At 33.0% G+C, this 19,076-nt stretch overlaps 1 protein-coding gene across 2 annotated transcripts in view; it reads left to right on the plus strand.

Moving 5' to 3' along the window:
- Positions 1 to 19,076, plus strand: part of LOC142326219 (putative inorganic phosphate cotransporter) — a 79,270-nt gene extending 60,194 nt beyond the window's left edge. Inside the window, exons 7-8 of one of the 2 annotated variants that reach the window (XM_075368510.1) lie at positions 533 to 690; positions 18,112 to 19,076. In XM_075368510.1, the coding sequence (XP_075224625.1) occupies positions 533 to 690; positions 18,112 to 18,142 (189 nt within the window). In that variant the 3' untranslated portion in view covers positions 18,143 to 19,076. The remainder of the gene's footprint in view (positions 1 to 532; positions 691 to 18,111) is intronic. The other variant, XM_075368509.1, reaches the window with a different exon arrangement.

Here is a 19,076-nt window from a genome sequence, read left to right on the forward strand (position 1 = left end):
GAATTATTCAAATAAATCTTACCTGTTTTAAGATGACTGTTTATTTTCTGGAAGAAAAACATTTTTACTGAAGCTGATAAACCAAAAATGTTTATCAGTAAGGGCTGCTCATTTTTCCACTATTAAAAATGTTCTGATTTCCAAAGAGATTGTGGGTGGATAGGCATCTGCTACCAGGAGTCCAAAACCAAGGAAAAAAAACAACTCTGTGTTCACAGCATCAAAACATAAATACTTGCTCAAAAAAATAAAACTATTAATCATTGATGACTACAATGTAGTGTTATCAGCATTAATAATTATCAGAATTTATTGAAATTTATGTCCAAAAATCTGTTACATAAAACTAGTTGAAATAAAGATGAAAATAGACAGTATGTGCAGTTAGGTAGGTTCAAAACTACAATTAACTACATTTATCTCCATTGCTTACATCTTATTGTAGTATTTAAAATATAACTTTAAATACTAAGAATGAATTAAGAAATAAATACTGTAAATGTATTTTTTGTGTTTAATGTTTTTTATGCAGAATTCACTGACACAATGGCGAATGGTGTTTTGGATATCAGTATTAGTACTCATTTTTACAAATTTGTTCTATCTTTTAACTGGATCAGCTGAAGAACAACCTTGGAATGATCCAAAATTCTCACTCCAGTTAGAAGACTTTCCTTCATCAATGGAAAGGTAATTAGTGTAACGATTAATAGTTAATTAATAATGAGCATTTAAAATTGGACTTCATCTCTATTTCTGAATATTTTTTTGTTTCATTCAAGTTAATGTTTTTGGATGTAAAAATAAAAAAATAAAACTTTACACTTACATTTAATTGTATGTACTACTTCAGCAATTTTTGTAACTGTAAATTATTCATAAACTGAGTCGTTGAGAAACATACTTTTTAAGAATAAATTGATGGAGTCTGGTAAAATCTGCCTTCCATTTGATGTCATACATGACTGAGGCAAAAAGTCAAAAAGTTAATGGTTTTTAACAATGACTGTTCATAGTATGTGGTGGTTATATTAATACAACTAAAAAAAAAGTTAACTTCTTTTAAGTTCCATTATTCTCAGATAAATGCCTAATTATTTTCTATATCTAGGAACATATAAAAGGTGTACAAGTTAAGAATTTTTTCTGGAAAATTTTAAATATTATAAATAAACAATATATTTTTTTTGTTTCTCATTCAAAGAAAAGTGGTAAGAACAAGAAAAAAATTGTTATTTTCAACTTATTATTCATGTATTGCCAAAAATTAACATGTTTTCTCAAAATTCTGGTCAACATGATGTTTTCCACAAAAATTAATAGCTGTTACTCTTTTTAATGTAAAATTTAGATGAAGACTATTGTTTATTTTTTTGTTTATTTATTTAGTTTTTCTTATGAAAGAGCAAGAATATAACAGATCAACATGTATAGCATATAACAGGCCAGGAGATCAACAGCCATAGCTGTTGATCACTTTCACAAAAAAAAAAGGAATTATCACTTGGCCAAAAAATGTTATTCAATATTGTATATGATTAACACAAAATGGCATTATTAGTGTTTATTTTTTTATTCTGAATATATTTTTTTTATTTGAACATCCACTCTACCTGTACATTTTATCTCTACCACTTGCATCTTTTTACTTGTCATTTTTAATAAATATACATATTTTAACTAAAACTTTTTAAATGTTGCAATAAGTTATGGGAGAAATGATATGAACCATAAAAAGTTTTAAACTACATAGAATAACAACTGAGAACAACAAAATCTGGACAGTTATGAATATCAACTGAAAATGATTTCATTGAAAAATGTATGTCATTATCAGCCAACCAATTGTTTGTAAAATATCAGAAGAAATAAAAACTTGTTAAATCCATCCAAAAAATCATTATTTTTTCATATGTTTGTTATTTAAAAATCTAAAACTATGAAAAGATAAGAAAAATTTAATTTGAATTTTTAATTTTGTATATATATAGTTTTAGATCCTTAATAAAATTTTCTGTTCTTAATAATATAGGGTGCTTTTTTAGAATTTACCATTTCTAAAATAATTTCTTTAATTTATCTAATTTTTAAATATGTGAATATGCATAAAAGGATTTAAATGTAATGTTTAGATTAGGTTAACATGCCATTTCTTAAAATGGTATCCACCACATCATACTATTTTTCTGTAAGCAGCTGACAAGTCTGTTGAATATTTCACCACTCAGTCTTTTCATTATCTTCATAGTAATTTAATTTCTTCCTGAATTTGTTGGGTTTTAACTCCTGAATCGTGAAAGTTGATTGATAAGTAGTAAATACTTGAGTTTTCAAGTACTTCCAGAAGAAAAAAATGCTTTTTGAAAAATCTGGTGACATGACTGACTACATGATTTTACCACATTAAAAATGATGGTCGGAAAAAATTCTGCAAGACCATTGTAAGCTAAAGTCGTACAACTTTTACTGAAAAAAGTATTTCTTATTAGATTATGAACTAATTCAAAAACTCAAAAAATGTTTAATATGCTCTGATAACATTAGCAGATTAACAGCCTCTCTTTATCAACTTCATAAATGGTTCAATAATTCTAAAAAATGAGATTGTGCACCATAAAGTATTTTCAGAAGTGGTTTCATGAAATTTGGTGATTTTTTTTGTTGTGGGAGACCATTAACAGAAGTTTTGTTAATTTATAAAACCTGATAAATAAAAATTACCTCTACTGCTCATCACTAAGTTGTTCTTGTCTTATTAATCAACTGTAAAATTTTTGGAAAAAATAAGTTAGTTTTCACAGTCATGTCCATGTAGTGCACATTAATTACAATTTTATAACGGTAAAAGTTTAGATTTTTATGAAAAGTCCACTGAATGCTGACTTCAAACAGCCTATGTGATATGGATTTGCAGATAGTATGATTGTTGTTCAATAGCCTCTCTGACTGACACTACATTCTCTGACCACAATTGTTTTTACACCGACATCTTTCTTTATTAATGTATCGACAGTAGCTTCAAATATAGAGTCTAAACACAAAAACAGGAGAACATTAATTTAAAAATCCATAAACATTAGCCACAATTAGGAAAGGAGATATACCTGGGATCAGAGCATACATAAGAAAGGATGTAATAGCAGTTGATGTCAACATAGAATTAATAGAAAGGATGACTAAAATATTTTGAAGAAATTCTCAACAAAGTAAAGAAAAGTATATAAATAGAGATGAAAGGAAGAGTAGGTTAGAAGGTAGAAAAGGAATTCCTTAAAAATATATTCATAAAAAGAGTGAAAGAGTAACAATGCATCTAGCAACGATTACACAGTAGCAGAAATGTTACAAAGTGATAACATTCTCCAACATTCCCTATCTAATGCTAGTCGTTTCATCCTTTCGGTATACCCCTGACATCCTACATCCCTAACAGTTTGTTTTACATATTCCAAACATTGCCTGCCTGCACAATTTTTTCCTTCTACCTGTCCCTCCGGTATTAAAGCGACTTTTCCAGGATGCCTTAATATGTGGTCTATAAGTCTGTCACTTCTTTTAACTATATTTTTTCAAATGCTTCTTTCTTCATCTATTTGCCGCAATACCTCTTCATCTGTCACTTTATCCACCCGTCTGATTTTTAACATTCTCCTATAGCACCGCATTTCAAAATCTTCTAATCTTTTCTTCTCAGGTACTCCGTTCGTCCAAGTTTCACTTCCATATAAAGCGACACTCCAAACATATACTTTCAAAAATCTTTTCCTTACATTTAAAATAATTTTTGATGTAAACAAATAATATTTGTGACTGAAGGCTCATTTCACCTGTGCTATTCGGCATTTTATATCGCTCCTTCTGTGTCCATCTTTAGTAATTCTACTTCCCAAATAACAAAATTCTTCTACCTCCATAATCTTTTCTCCTCCTGTTTTCACATTCAATGGTCCATCTTCATTATTTCTACTACATCCCGTTACTTTTATCTTTGTTCTTATTTATTTTCATGTGGTAGTTCTTGCTTAGGACTTCATGCCATTCATTGTTCCTTCTAAATCCTTTTTACTCTCAGCTAGAATTACTATATCATCAGTAAATCATAGCATCTTTATCTTTTCACCTTGTACTGTTACTCCGAATCTAAATTGTTTTTTAAAATTATTAACTGCTAGTTCTATCTAAAGATTGAAAAGTAACAGGGATAGGGAACATCCTTGTCGGACTCCCTTTCTTATTACGGCTTCTTTCTTATGTTCTCCAATTATTGATGTTGCTGTTTGGTTCCTGTAAATGTTAGCAATCATTCTTCTATCTCTGTATTTGAACCCTAATTTTTTTTAAATGCTGAACATTTTAATCCAGTTTACATTATCGAATGCCTTTTCTAGGTCTATAAATATAAATTTTCTAGGTCTATAAATTTCTAGGCCAAATATGTTGGTTTGTTTTTCTTTAATCTTCCTTCTACTATTAATCTGAGCGCTAAAATTTCTTCCCTTGTCCCTACACTTTTTCTGAAACCAAATTGGTCTTCTAACACTTCTTCCACTCTCCTCTCAATTTTTCTACAGAGAATTCTAGTTAAGATTTTTGATGCATGGCTAGTTCTGTATTCTTCACATTTATCTACCCCTGATTTCTTTGGTATCATGAATATAACACTCTTTTTGAAGTATGACGGAACTTCCCATTTTTCATAAATATTACACACCAGTTTGTATAATCTATCAATCGCTTCCTCACCTGCACTGTGCAGTAATTCTACAGGTATTCTGTCTATTCCAGGAGCCTTTTTGCCATTCAAATCTTTTAATGTTCTCTTAAATTCACATCTCAGTATTGTTTCTCCCCTTCCATACTCTTCGACTTCCTGTTCTTCCTGTACAACACCATTTTCTAATTCATTTCCTCTACATATCTCTTCAATATATTCCACCCATCTATCGACCATTCCTTTCATATTACAAATCGGTGTCCCCACCCAGAGATCTGAACGGGAGACTAGTTTCTCCTCCATCATTGTTGTATGAAAAAAATGCAGAGCACTACATTTTCTTGGAAAAAAAGCATCTGCTTTCAGCTGCGCAGTACTCAGACGACTGAATGATGTTGATATGGCCGTTTAAGTCCTCCTGACCTACGCCCTTAACAACTACTGAATGAGTTGCTGCCCACTTTCAGGAATCATTCCTTAGTCTGGCCCTCAACAGATACCTCTCCAATATGGTTGCATCTTCAGTCCAGCTACTCTGTATCACTGAGCACTCAAGCCCCCTCACCAACGGCAAGGTCTCATGATTCATAGAGGGAGGCATACTTTATATATGTCAATAAATAAACTCACAGTTGCTAATAAATATATGTACAATATAATATGCTAATATAAATACGAGGGTAAGTCAATTATTATCCGCAATTTAGTTATATTTTTGTTTATGTTGGTAGTATTGTCGTGTTGCGTAGATGTCGCATGCGTGGTTTAATTGTTATGTCTGTGCAGGTTTGATGCTGCTAGGTTAGTTCCATTATCGCTGCCCTGCTGTTAAACATGGCTGCTCCGCTACTTGTTTGTACCAAAAAATAGCAACATACAGTGATCCGTTTTTTGTGGTCGGAAGGTGTATCAGGGGACAAAATTCATCAAAGACTTTTGGTACAGTACGGGAACAGTGTGTTGCCGCAACGGAGTGTCTACGAATGGATTGAAAAATTCTAAAATGGTCGCACCATTGTTACGCATGTCGAAGTAGCCGGACGACCGTTTACCGCCACAAATGAGGAAAACATTGAGCGTGCACGTGACACGGATTTCTTAGACAGGCGAGGAACTATTGATGAAGTGGCACATCGTCTGAAAATTAATCACGGTTCTGCCTACGAAATCATCCACAACAAACTTGGGTTTCATGAAGTCTGTGCAAGATGGGTCCCAAAACAACTCGCACAGTCGCAGAAACAAACGCGCTTGGACATCTGCCAAAAACATTTGGATTGCTATGGTAACGAACGGGACATCTTCTTAGACAGAATCATCACTGGGGACGAAACATGGATCCATCATTAGAAACCGGAGAGTAAACGGTAAGGTATGGAATGGAAGAAACATCCAAATTCTCCCTGCAAAAAAACGTTCAAACCCAACCGTCCACAGGAAAACTGGTGCTTACGGTTTTTTGGGAGTCACGAGCCCAGTACTATAACATTATGAGAAAAGGGGCACGATAATAAACAGTGCTCATTACAGTGAGATGCTTACTTCCTAGCTGAAGCCTGCAATTCGAAGCAAACGCCGAGGACTGCTGTCGAAAGATGTTGTGTTGTTGTTGCACGACAATGCCCGCCCACATACTGCTGAAACGCTCCGGAAACTCAACTTTGAAGTACTGTCTCATCCTCCGTATAGTCCTGATTTTGCCTCTTCTGACTACCACTTGTTTGGTCCACTCAAAGAGGCATTAAGGGGCCGTCTATTTACCTCGGATGAAATGGTGAAAGAAGCGGTGCATTCCTGGCTCGCAGCTCAACCGAAAACCTTCTTTTATGAGAGCATCAGGAAGCTTGTGCAACGATGGACCAAGTGCATTGAAATGCAAGGGGACTATGTTGAAAAGTGATGTATATGTAAGTTTCCTATTTGTATTGCAATAAAATTTATAACTACATTGCGGATAATACGAGGGTTATTTTTTTTTTCAAGGTCCGATCGGTCACAAAATTAAAACCACAGTGAAAATAAAAAAAAAATTTATTTGTAACAAGTACTTACATAGTTACGCTATTTCTCTATACAGTCGCCACTCCGATATAGACATTTGTTGTAGCGTGTTACCAACTTTCCAATACCCTCGTCATAGAACGGAGCCGTGTGTTTTCAGCCATGTTTCAACGCTGGTCTGCAGCTCGATGTCTGTCCCAAAATATTGTCCTCCTAGCCAGCGTTTCATGTAAGCAAAGAGGTGAAAATCGGATGGAGCTAGGTCCGGGTTGTATGGTGGGTGATCAAACACTTCCCAACGAAAACGCTGCAGGAGCTTCTTTGTTACAGCTGCAGTGTGCGGCCGAGCATTGTCGTGGAGAAAGACAATGCCTGATGACAACATTACTCTCCGCTTATTCTGAATTACCCTTCGTAGACGTTGAAGAGTCACGCAGTATGAGGCTGCAGTGATGGTCGTGCCACGTTCCATGAATTACACCAAGAGAACTCCATTCTGGTCCCAGAACACAGTAGCCATACACTTTCTGTTGGAGAAGGTTCGCTTGAACTTCTGTGGTTTACTAGGAGAATGAGAATGCATCCACTGTTTGGATTGTTCTTTTGTTTCTTCAGACATTACTTATTCGTCGATGAATTTCAGCTGCATTACACCCCTCAGCCTGAAGAAATCGAATTACCGCACGCACTTCACACTTGGCGAGAGATGCTATTGTTGTAGACATGTTTACGTGCTAGCTGCGTGTTCAGAACTAAACAAAGTGTCGTGGCGTGATTGAAGGCCATACTAGAGACACTGCGTAAAGGTTCGTCCGATTTTTGCGCGGGTTTTTATTTCGCGACCGTTCGGACCTTGAAAAAAACCCTCGTAATCGACTTACCCTCATATATGCTACATAAATATATGCTAATATAAAGGTAATATGCCATACATATGCTAATAAATAATATGCCCATGTTGGATATAACCAATTTATAAAACTGGAAATAATGTAAAATGTTAACCGCAAGGGATTACATTACTGAGTGGTGGTTAGAAGTGTTCTCAAGTAATTTCTGTTTAGCATGAGAGATAGTTTTCAATTTTTTTGCTTATGAGTTAATAGGTGAAATAAATAAAAATCATTCACTACTTGTAAGTATTTTACTTAAAAAAAGAAATAACTTTAAGTTTACATAAAAAGTAAGGAAGAACTGATACTACTGTTACTACAGTTAAAACTTATTGAATGAGGTACTGACAACAATCAGTATGAACTGACTGTAAAAATGTCATACACTTACAGAGTGACACGTTCATACACATTAACCACTGCTTCCAGAAAAGTTGTAACACGCATGTTATAAAATTTTAATAACCACCAGTATTGAGTCGAACATATTTTTCCTAACAGATCATTTTAAATAAGTTAATTTTTGTAACGGCAATGGAACATAATTTGATCATTCTACTTTAGTTTCAAAAACCTGAAAATGGTAGAAAAATTTTTAATCTGTTTGATTAAGAACTCTACTTGGTTTTGAAGAGATCAATAGCATTAAAAATTGAGTTAGCTAAAGAATAAGCAGGAGATATAATATTGATAGATTTTGAAAAAATAAGACAAAAGACACACATAAGCTTAAAAAAATTGTAAATAATATTAAAATAGAATTGAAAAAGAAATGAGAAAAAACCAAAACATCAAGTTATGGGGCTGGGAAAATGAATTTACTGAGATAATGCAAGTCAAAGAAAATTTGTTATACCATAAGGTTCTGATGAAATTAGTGTTGGTACATTAAAAGATATATGTATCGCTGACAACTCTTCTGAAATTGTGAGCAATGCTTCTAGTGTTTATGCCAACATTCAAAATTGTTGAATTTTGAGACGGAAGAAAGTTTAATGAGTCCAGAGCTGCAGAAGATGGTGCTAGTCAAAGAACTACAATTAATAGAAATAGAACAAGTGAGAAACTGTAATCAATTAAAACAACAATTAATAGGGCTACAGGTGATAAAAAAGAGAATATAATGCAGTTTTTGGACAAAGTGAAAATAAGTAACAACAGTACAACATAAAGAGTCTATCAGTAAGTTTTATTATACTTTTCATCATATATTGATTCTTTTTAATAAAAAATGATACCAATAAGTAACTTTACTTAAGATTTCCCTAAAAAGTAAATTTTAAAAATGGAAGAATAAAAGTTGATAGTGATAATGATTAAATTTAATACAACAAATTTGTTGTAAAAGTTTTTGTTTTTAAATTCCATAGTAAATATACAAGCAATGGTAATATTGTAATAATAAAATAGAATTTAACACGTTAAAATTTTCCACCTTAGTCAATTTATAAGTGCCATTTCCTCAATTAAAATTTCTCAATCATTTTTAAAATTTTGTTATTTACAATAATCCCACTGTTTCTTTCTTCAAGTAATTTGGATAATCTGCTGACAATCCAAATCAATTTAGCAACTCTTCTTTTATTATCACTTTTTTATTCAATGTTATATTGTAGAAAAGTGTGCTTTTATGACCAGTCATAATATTTACATCATACTTAATTCCATAATTTTGACTAAACTGGCAGTCCAGGATCAGTGTTGCAAATGGCTATACATTAATGAGATAAAACTTTAGACCGATATCAAATCATATATGATGTGATTCCCATTGAAATGGACTGTTTATACATCTCAGTGATATAACAGCATTTTTATTCAACAAATGACTCATTAGTCTCATCTAGTGATGTGTAACAACTCGAGTACCAGGTAAGACTTGTTGAGTAATGCCTATGTAGATGTACATATACACCACCCCACATTACAAACACTAAGCAAATTACAACATGTACCCTTACCCAGCAACATAATATCTTACACTGTTTCCTCTTACACTTACACTTGATGGTGTTATGACACATTATGAAATGCAATGGTAATCCAAGATGGAAACTATCATGCCAGCTGGCGAATGGCTCCATGTAGTGAGTCTCGAACGATTTTTCAGTCCCAGTTAATAATCTTTTGGTGGTTTTTGGTCCACTTGAAGAAACTAATAAATGGAAGAATTTGAAAATACTTTGACCAACGTTCTCAACTGAATATGTGTCAGGACATAAGGAAACAAGAAATGTAACAGTGAGTGCTAAATTTTCTAGTGTACGGTTTCTTTTTTGTGTATAATTAGGAAGGTTAATCCTTCCCTAAGGTTTCTCCATTGCTAATAAATAAGTGCATTGTAATGAGTTGCTGCCCTCTGAAATTTAATAAAAAGCTTAGACTAGAATCTGAAGCTCCTAGCCCTTAAGTACATCAGAAAGGACAAAACCATAAAGAAAGGAGCCGCACAGTTTACTAAATTTCAGCAAGAGAGGTCTTGCCATGACTTTGCTGGTATCAAATAATTAGAAATATCAGAACTATCACCGCAGTCAGTCACATCTGTGCAGAGGATAATGAGGAAGGAGAATGGTGTTAATGCACCAACATCCTCACTTATTGTAACCTTTTCTATTCTAGCTGTCCCTGAGTGAATAAAAATTGGCTACCACTCTGTTCGTGTGCGACCACATATACTAAACCCAAGACGCTGCTTTCAGTGTCAGGGTTTTAGTCACAACAAAATTGGTTACATAAAGAAATAAGTTTGTATGCGTGCAGCTGTATGGGACATGATGATGATGGCACATGCACTGAAATAGAAAAATGTATAAATTGTAAAGGTTCACACTTGGCAAGGTCTGAAGATCTGAAGAACACTATACTGAAAATCTGTATGGAGCAGAAAGTGTTCCTTCCTATGGCTCGTTGGGAATTCAGAATATCCTTTAACGTAAGGAATCCTGTACAGCCCAGTGTAACTTATGTCCAGGCTCTTTCTAATAATGTGCAAAAGAAGAACAAGTGCACATCATACAAAGAACTAACCAAATCGGTCCAAGCTTTGTTGGACCAGCTAAAATCCTTCATTTCTGCTATTGCAGCGTTGAGAAGAGACCCGAAGAAGGATATTTTTGGTGGAAAGACAGACAGTGGTTCACCAAAAACCACTTCAGTTGGTACACCATTAAATAAAATTACCGCTGCAGCAACTACGCAGCAAACTACCAAGATCCCTGTGAAGGGATCTATTAAAACATCATATGAAGCCTGCCAGGCTTCCAAATCCCAACCACCATATAAATTCCTATAACCAATATGACAGGAGTGAAACACAATCCACCAATTAGCCATGTTTACAAACCTGATACTCAATAGAGCAAGTGAATCTATCCTCTAACATCTGAAAGCCAAGGTGGCATTTCCTCCCTTGATAGGACGAAGACTGCAGGAATGCACTAAGGAATGCCTTCGGTTGAAATTAATAAAGCCCTGCGGCTTTATTAATTTCAACCGAAGGCCTATGACAGAATTGATCTGCGCCTTCCAGAATCTTGCAAAAGCTATATGCCGCCGAGTGTTTTGGTGTGTTAAACGAAAATTGAGGTTGAATTATGTCGATACCATTTCTCAGACAACTCCATCATCGGTTGTGTGGAGAAGAGTTCGGGTCATGTGTGAATCAGAACAGTCTCCACTTCCAACTGGACTGGAAAACAACGGAATCCTTCTCATTTTGCCAGTTGATGTGGCAAACACGTTTGGGAATACCTTTATGTCAATTTCCCTTATATTATCATATTTTCCTGAGTTTATGAGATATAAGTTGCAGGTAGAAGTATTCCATTTGTTATTGTAGACTTCCAAAATGAAATAAATGCTCCTTTTCTTTTGATGAACAAAGGTATGTGTTGAATAATTTCCGTGACACTTGCCCTGGAAATGACATCAGGCTCAGTTGTTATTTCCTGGATACTGCATTATGATGCCTTTTATCTATTTACAGTAAAATATTTTCTGACCAGGTTCTTTCAGATTCTTGATCAGAAGCATTGGTGATTGCTGTACTGAAACCTGGTAAAGCTAAATCATGCCCTTCAAAAAGTTATCCTCCTATCTCCTTGACAGCATCTGTGCAAGTTGATGGAACGAACATGGTAAACCATCGGATAATGTGGTACCGAGAGAAATGCCCGAATTGTCCCCAAGCAATGCGGCTTCCGCCAAGGTAGGTCATTTATGATTCATGTAGTTACCCTGGAATCTGTTATCCAGAACACCTTCCTACATCGCCAAACCTGATTGCTGAATTTTATGATATGCAAAAGGCACACAATACGGCCTGTAGGAGAGGGATCCTAATTCACTGCAAGAATGGGGTATACAAGGGAATCTCCTTGTATTTATCAGAGGTTTCTCAGTAATAGATCCTTTTGAGTTGCGTTGGAATGACAGTATCTGACAGTTTCACACAAGAAAATGGAGTACTGCAGGGAAGTGTTATCTTGTTTGCCGTAGCTTTAAATGCTATAGTAAACTGCAGACGGAAACCTGTTATTTGTTAATTATTAGGAGATGATTTTACAATCCACCTTGTCTGTAGAAGTTTAGCTGCTGCCGAGAGGCTTCTGAAAAGCACAATTAACCGTTTAGAATTGGGGTTTAAAACCACTAGATTCACGTTTTCCAACAAAATGCAGTTGCTTTTCTTGCTGAGAGAACATGCTGACTCTCAACTGTTTTTATATGGTGAACTAGTTGAACCATGCACACAGGTTAGATTTTTAGAATTGTTGTTTGACAATAATCCTAAAAACCTAGAATTATTGTTGAGGTAACACATTTAAAAGAGCTGAAGGTAAAATGTCTAAAAGTGCTAGACATGCTGAAAATTCTGTCTAATACTTGTTGGAAGGCTAATCGAGTATGCATGTTGCACTTCTACCAAGTTCTGTTCTGTTTCCACTTGGACTAAGGCTATGTGGCTTATTCATCTGTATGAGTCGCTACTCTTAGGATGTTCGATGTAGTCCATCATTCATTTATCCATCTTGCTACAGGTACATTATGTTCAACACCCATGATAAGTCTCCTATTGGACAATGATGAGCCATCTCTTTAGTATATATGAAACCAAATGATCTGCTCCTATGTAATTTACATTAGTGCACAACCAAATTATTCGACTTATAACACGGTGTTCTCTACCCAGCATCTTAATCGATATTAGGAACAGCCTAGATCTATCTACTGCCCCTTTAGGCATCTGAGCTCATCACCTTTTCTTACCTCTAAACTATATAAAATGATAATATAACTTGATGATACCCCGTACCACTGAACTAGTGCAATAAAATCTACATTTTCAATTCAGACCTCAAGACACTACCACTTGTTTCATTATTTTATGTTCTAGTAAAAATGCTACATTAAAATCACCACAGATTGTTTTTCAAAATAAAGTAACTGTTTTTTATAAACTGGAATTTAATTAAAATTAAGTGGAATTAAGTTCTCTTCACTCAGTCCAGATTTTGTGCATGTATGTCTATAAAAGCTGCAACTTCCATTACATTAAGAATTTAAAAAAATGAACATCAATTTTAAAAATGAACATGTATATTCTGAAAAATTAGTACTTTGTCTGATTCTTGTAATTTTAAATAAGTACTTGTTACTTTCAGTATTTCACTAGTAATAACAAGTAATAAGTGTCAATACAACTACAGAAGTCAAGTACAACCTCAAAAATTAGTTAAAAAAATAAATATTAACTAATTTTTGAGGTTATACTTAACTTCTGTAGTTGTATTGACACTTATTACTTGTAATTACTATTGGATACTGTACCTGTACTACATACATGTACTAGAGTACTTGTACCTGAGAAACAGCAAGTAAAAATTTTAGTTACTATTATTCACTTCTCTCTGTATATAATATACTCAGGAGAAACAATGGTTTTGCAACATTTTTAAGACACCACCAACATAAACCAACGTAAATTTGGTATTGCTGGATAGGGAATTACTTCCCCAGGTGTGCATCAAACAGATTTAAAATGAAAAAGAAGTTGAAAAAGTGTTGTAACTGCAAAAGGTTAAAGTTATTTAAATTTTAAATTTGTCTCTCTGTTCCATCGATGCTCCATTCGCCCCCATCTGGTCACTGTGATACAACCAAAATCAGTACTAATGTTTTGTAGTAGCTATATTTTCATGTCTTCTAATATTCTGTACAGTTTCTTACTGTAACATTTCAATAATTGTACTTACTATGCCTTTGTTTAGAAATAAATTATTACTGCAGTTAACATAATTTGTTTTATTTTTATAAAATTTAAATTCAAAATTTTCTTACAGTTCACTTGCAACCTTTTACTCATTAAAAATTAGCAAGCAGAATCATCATTAGCTTTTTTTTTTAATTTATTGTGCATAAAACATTTTCATTTCTTAAATACTTAATTCTTAATCATGTTTATATTTAAAATATTGAACTCCTACTAAAAATATTAACTAATTTAATGTGTAAAAATAATTAAAATCCTTGAATGTCTGTAAAAAGATTTTTTTAAACTACTGATCCAAAATATATGAAAAAAGAAAAATACACATCAAAATCATTAACTAATTATCTATAAAAAAAAATTAATAACAAGAATCTGATGAAATTTTAAAATAAACAATAAAATGATTGAATTAATTATAAACATAAATTTCTATGACTTTTAAAAGACCTTTATGATAACATTCCAATAAAATAAATAATCTGTATAATTGAGGAAACACTAAAAAATGTAATAATAATAAACACTGCCTATGAATTATTTTAGATAATCTTGCTCAAACTAACATTACATTTACACTCAAAAATAACAATTTTCTCTTTTAACTATGCAGTTTATGAATAACAGAAGTTTTAGCTTTGAGTATTTCAAGAATTTTTACTGAAACATTTATGAATAAATTTGATAACACAAACAAAACATGTAATGAAAAACATAAAATAATTTCCGAGACACTACCACATTCCATGAAGATTGGCAATATATTATTAATCTGGAACATGTCATCTACATTCTATGTCTAGGGTAGTAACATCTACACATTAGTGCAACATGAAACATAAAACTGGTTAATGAGTATTTTCAGAGACATGTGATTATCTTGATAATAATGATCCCAACCTGTTTCTAACTTCAGATCGCTGTAGGTCTGGACTCTTTGGTCCCCTGAAGATCATGATTATTACAAATAGACTTTCACCATCTTTAGACCTTGTGAAGTGATGGCCAGGATCAATGTGATAGCAGGTGTAACAGAGACTCTCCCATTGTCTACATGCCCCCTTGAAGGAAAACATGTAGTAAGGTGCCCATGTGTTGATGCATGGGAGCCCTGAAAGCTGTGGGTAGTAGGAGCCTGGATTCAGTGCAGAAACTGCACATCCATGTAAAAGGCGATCTGAGTAAAGATCCACCAAGTTTGCGTGTGAACTGAAAAGGGCACCGCAGTTGCCAATCTAGAAACCGTCCAGTGTACAAAAAGAAGACTACTAACAAGGAGGTAAAAACCCTGCAAAAAGTAAGCTATCCTGAAGTAAGGAAAATTTTCAGCAGCCAAACACGTCGACCGACAACAACTTATGCAGAAATAACTGCTGCCCTTTCTTCACAAACGGTTAACAAGGAACAGTTGCCTTCTACTCTTGCACCAAGTCTTAAAGCTGTGATTGAAAGAATCATAGATACTAGGATGGAATCTTCTCTGGTAAAAAAGCTGGAAGACCAGTCAAGACGCAGGCCATACCAGTGGATGTTGTGCATAAGATGTTAAGGAGATATCTTGAAAATCTAAAAACACCAGTCTTTTGACCGGTCATTAGGTGAAGGAAGGTGTGGGAAGGATGCAGAAGACGTCTGAGTTTGGTGCAATACAGGTTAAGATAGAGAAGGATCTGGATAGACAGATTGTTCAACATACAGCTACGGAGCCTCCAAAAGCACAGAGGACTCCAACAGAGAGGACAAGCACTTCAGCCACCCCAAAACTTTCAGCGGAAGTGCATCCAGTCTATACTTTGATGCAATATTCCCCACTCAATTTGCATCGAAGTCATCTATTAACAGCCATAGGGAATCCTCTCCATCGATGGTATCAGAGAGGGAAGAGAATTTAATCTTTGAGGTCTCAGACACACTATATTCAGAAGTGGAGGCCATCAGGAGGATGGAGAAAGAAGTAAAAAAGGATGGTCTAAGGCAAAACCTAGGCGATAAACATTTGTGATAAGTTTAATAAAAAGAAGCCAGGATTTTTATGCTTTTGTAAGTTTTGCAATATTTTAAATACTAAAAAACTTATCTTTAAGAATGTATTTTAAAAGGCTGCTTGAGTTTTGATGATTTGACATTTCTTTACAAATGGATGCATATAACCACTTTACAGGTTTGATTTGTTTGTCAAGACTAGATTGCTAGTTTTTATCAGGGTGGAAAAGTTTTTTTTTGAGGGGGCAAAGGCTAAAAAAATTCAACATCAATTATTTCTGATAGTCATAAAAAAAGAAATAAAAGTTATCTTAAATGTTATAGCAGATTAATTTAATACCTTCAATAATATTTATGTTAAATAAGTTAGAATTAAAGAATCTACACAAACTTATTTTTTTTTTTTTTTACAAGATTTTTATGGCCTACACCATCTTTCGCAATCAGCACCATGATTCTCTAACAAAACATCCTCTCCATGAGAGGATCTTGTAGCTTCCCCAAATAGACACATCCATGTACACAGAGGTCTGTCTCACTGTCTTCTCTTGGGTGGGAACCAATCCCAAACCTTTTGTAACCGGATATCTACATTCTATCAACAATGTCAGCTGCCTAACTATTCTTTGGAAACATGCTGCAATGAAGCAACTCCATAACTTCTAATAGCAACCGTTTCAAAACTGTGCAATTTTGATATATCTTTCTTGGTCAAAGTCCAAGTTTCTGGCCCGCATAGAGAAATACTCTCTACCACGCTCTAATAAATCCTCTCTTTAGTAATACTTTTTATTCCTTTGTTCAGACATTGAATGGCTCATTAACCTTTACTTATCTAATTCATAAAAGCCGTACTTGATTACTGAATATTTTTCCAAAATACTTGAACTCTTTGAACATCTTAATATACTTGTTTTCAACTGGATATCATTCTCATCACTGTCCAGAACCAAATACTCCATTTTGTCAAAACTCATTCCCATGCTCCATATTTGGTATATTTGCTCCATATCCCCCCCCCTCCAACTTTTAGATAACCAAATGCCTTTTAACTAACAATAAAATGAACAAGTAAGATTTAAACATGATGATTAGATTAGAGAAATAATACATTTAATTCAAATTATTCAACTTATATTTAAATTAAAATTATAATATAAAAACATTAGTTATCTATGACATACACGGTGCAGAATAATTAATTTTACTGTATTAGTCATTGAGACGATAGTGTTTTTAATTTAATCCTACACAAAATGTTCTGATAAAGCAGAAATCTCTGTGAAGGAATTAAATGTGAAAAAAAACAAAATTTAAGTTGAAAATTTAATTTCATAAATAGTCATATTCTGCTCCTAAGATAGAATTTGCTAAACTATTTACTAAAATAAACAATTTTTTATTTATACAAATTCATTGTATGAAAAAACCTTACCTTTATATATAAGCTGGTCTCTTACAGCTATTCCGAGCCTGGATACACAATAGGCCTTTGTGTCTATCATCCTCCCACTCCGCTCCTCCTGCTGCCATGTGACCCCTTCTCTTTACATTTTCCTTAACTTCCTATTTTATCATGCCCTTAGACTTTGTTTTGGGTATCTTTCCTTCAGTCTCTAGTTCTTCTAACACTCTTGGCTGAAGGTGTATAAAAATTCTTTATACTGATACCATCACAATCGTTTCCTCAACTCCGTGACTATTCTGCTGTTTAAGATCATCTCTTATATATTAATTTAAAATCGTCTCATTCTCTTCTAATTTTCTGTTTGATTGCTCTCATAAATGTAATTTCTTATATTTAACCTCACCGTTAAAGAATAGAAGGTTTAAAGGTAAATGCAATTTCTCAAGTTTGAAACCTGCTTTGATCTCTTTTTAGATCTTCCATGTCTTTATCCCATTAATACTAATATTAAAGACTGCTAACGTAAATTTTGCATAATAACCTTTACTTTTCTGGTACTTGTTTGTAAGAGAATAACTGGTAAAATTAGATAGTATTAAAATAATACTTTGAAAAAAATCATTTTTCTTAGTTACAATAGCGTTTTGAATTATTAAACACTTACTCCATCCTTCTTACCGAAACGGGTGAGTTAATTATAACTAATTAAAAAATAAAAAAGTATTGAATCGCTACTTATTTAGTAATATTAGAAAAGAATAATCCAAAGTTTATATTTTATTGTATTTTAGTAATAAATTTATTAATTTATATTACTTTTAATTATTAATTTTCTTTTCAGGAATAATCACAACCGCATTGAAATTCACTAGCAAAATAAATAAAAGGATAATATTTCAATTCAGCATCAAGTAATTTGAAAAGAAAACTATTGTAGATATTACCTTTCCATTAATTTTAATTTCTCTTTGTGCAATGGATTCATACTGAGATTAATTTTTTATCAATAATAAACTAATTGTAGAAGTGTTAGGAAGGGTCATTCACTAACTAATATGTCTTTGAAAATTTTAAACCCAGTTCATCACATTATCTTTTTGGCATGTAGACTTCCAAAAAAAGTTTCAATGAAAAATGATTTTGGCGCAAACGCAAAGATAAAATGAATAACTGGCGTCTCTTTATCAAGTCAGTTTTAATAAAAATACTTCATCTCTGACCTTTGCTAATATTTTTGGAAGAATTCAAATTGCAATAAAACTGTTATAGCAATATAAAAAGGTTGTTTCTTTAAGGATGAATTTTTTATTGTGACTATTGCATCTTTTATGAGTTATAGCTTTTAAAACTTTATAAATATTTAACATTAGTTCATTTATAAAAAAACATATAATACACAACTAGAAGAGTTCTATTTAAAATATTTATTCTGTCAACATTCAAATTTAATTTATCGATAAAAGTTGAACATAAATTATGATTTTCAGTTTTCTGTAATTTGATTTCTGATATTTATCATTAAGAGTCGTTTATGATCTCTTGGGCAAATATTTTTCAGAGAATTGACTACAGTTACTTAACATGTATGTATTTGGATAATATATTCAGTTACTATAATATTTCATATAATGTAATCAAAATCGGTTTGGGCAAAATTTCCATAATAAAATGTTATCAACATTTTTGTTAAAGTAAATTAAAATGTAAGTATAACAAAAATATTTTAAAAGTATAATTTCTACTTCTTTTAATTTCAATGTTTTTAATATTGTCATTTGCTACAATTTTTAATAAAATGTTTTGTGT

The sequence above is a fragment of the Lycorma delicatula genome, chromosome 6, assembly GCF_047948215.1.
Source record: "Lycorma delicatula isolate Av1 chromosome 6, ASM4794821v1, whole genome shotgun sequence".
Lineage (NCBI taxonomy): Eukaryota > Metazoa > Arthropoda > Insecta > Hemiptera > Fulgoridae > Lycorma > Lycorma delicatula.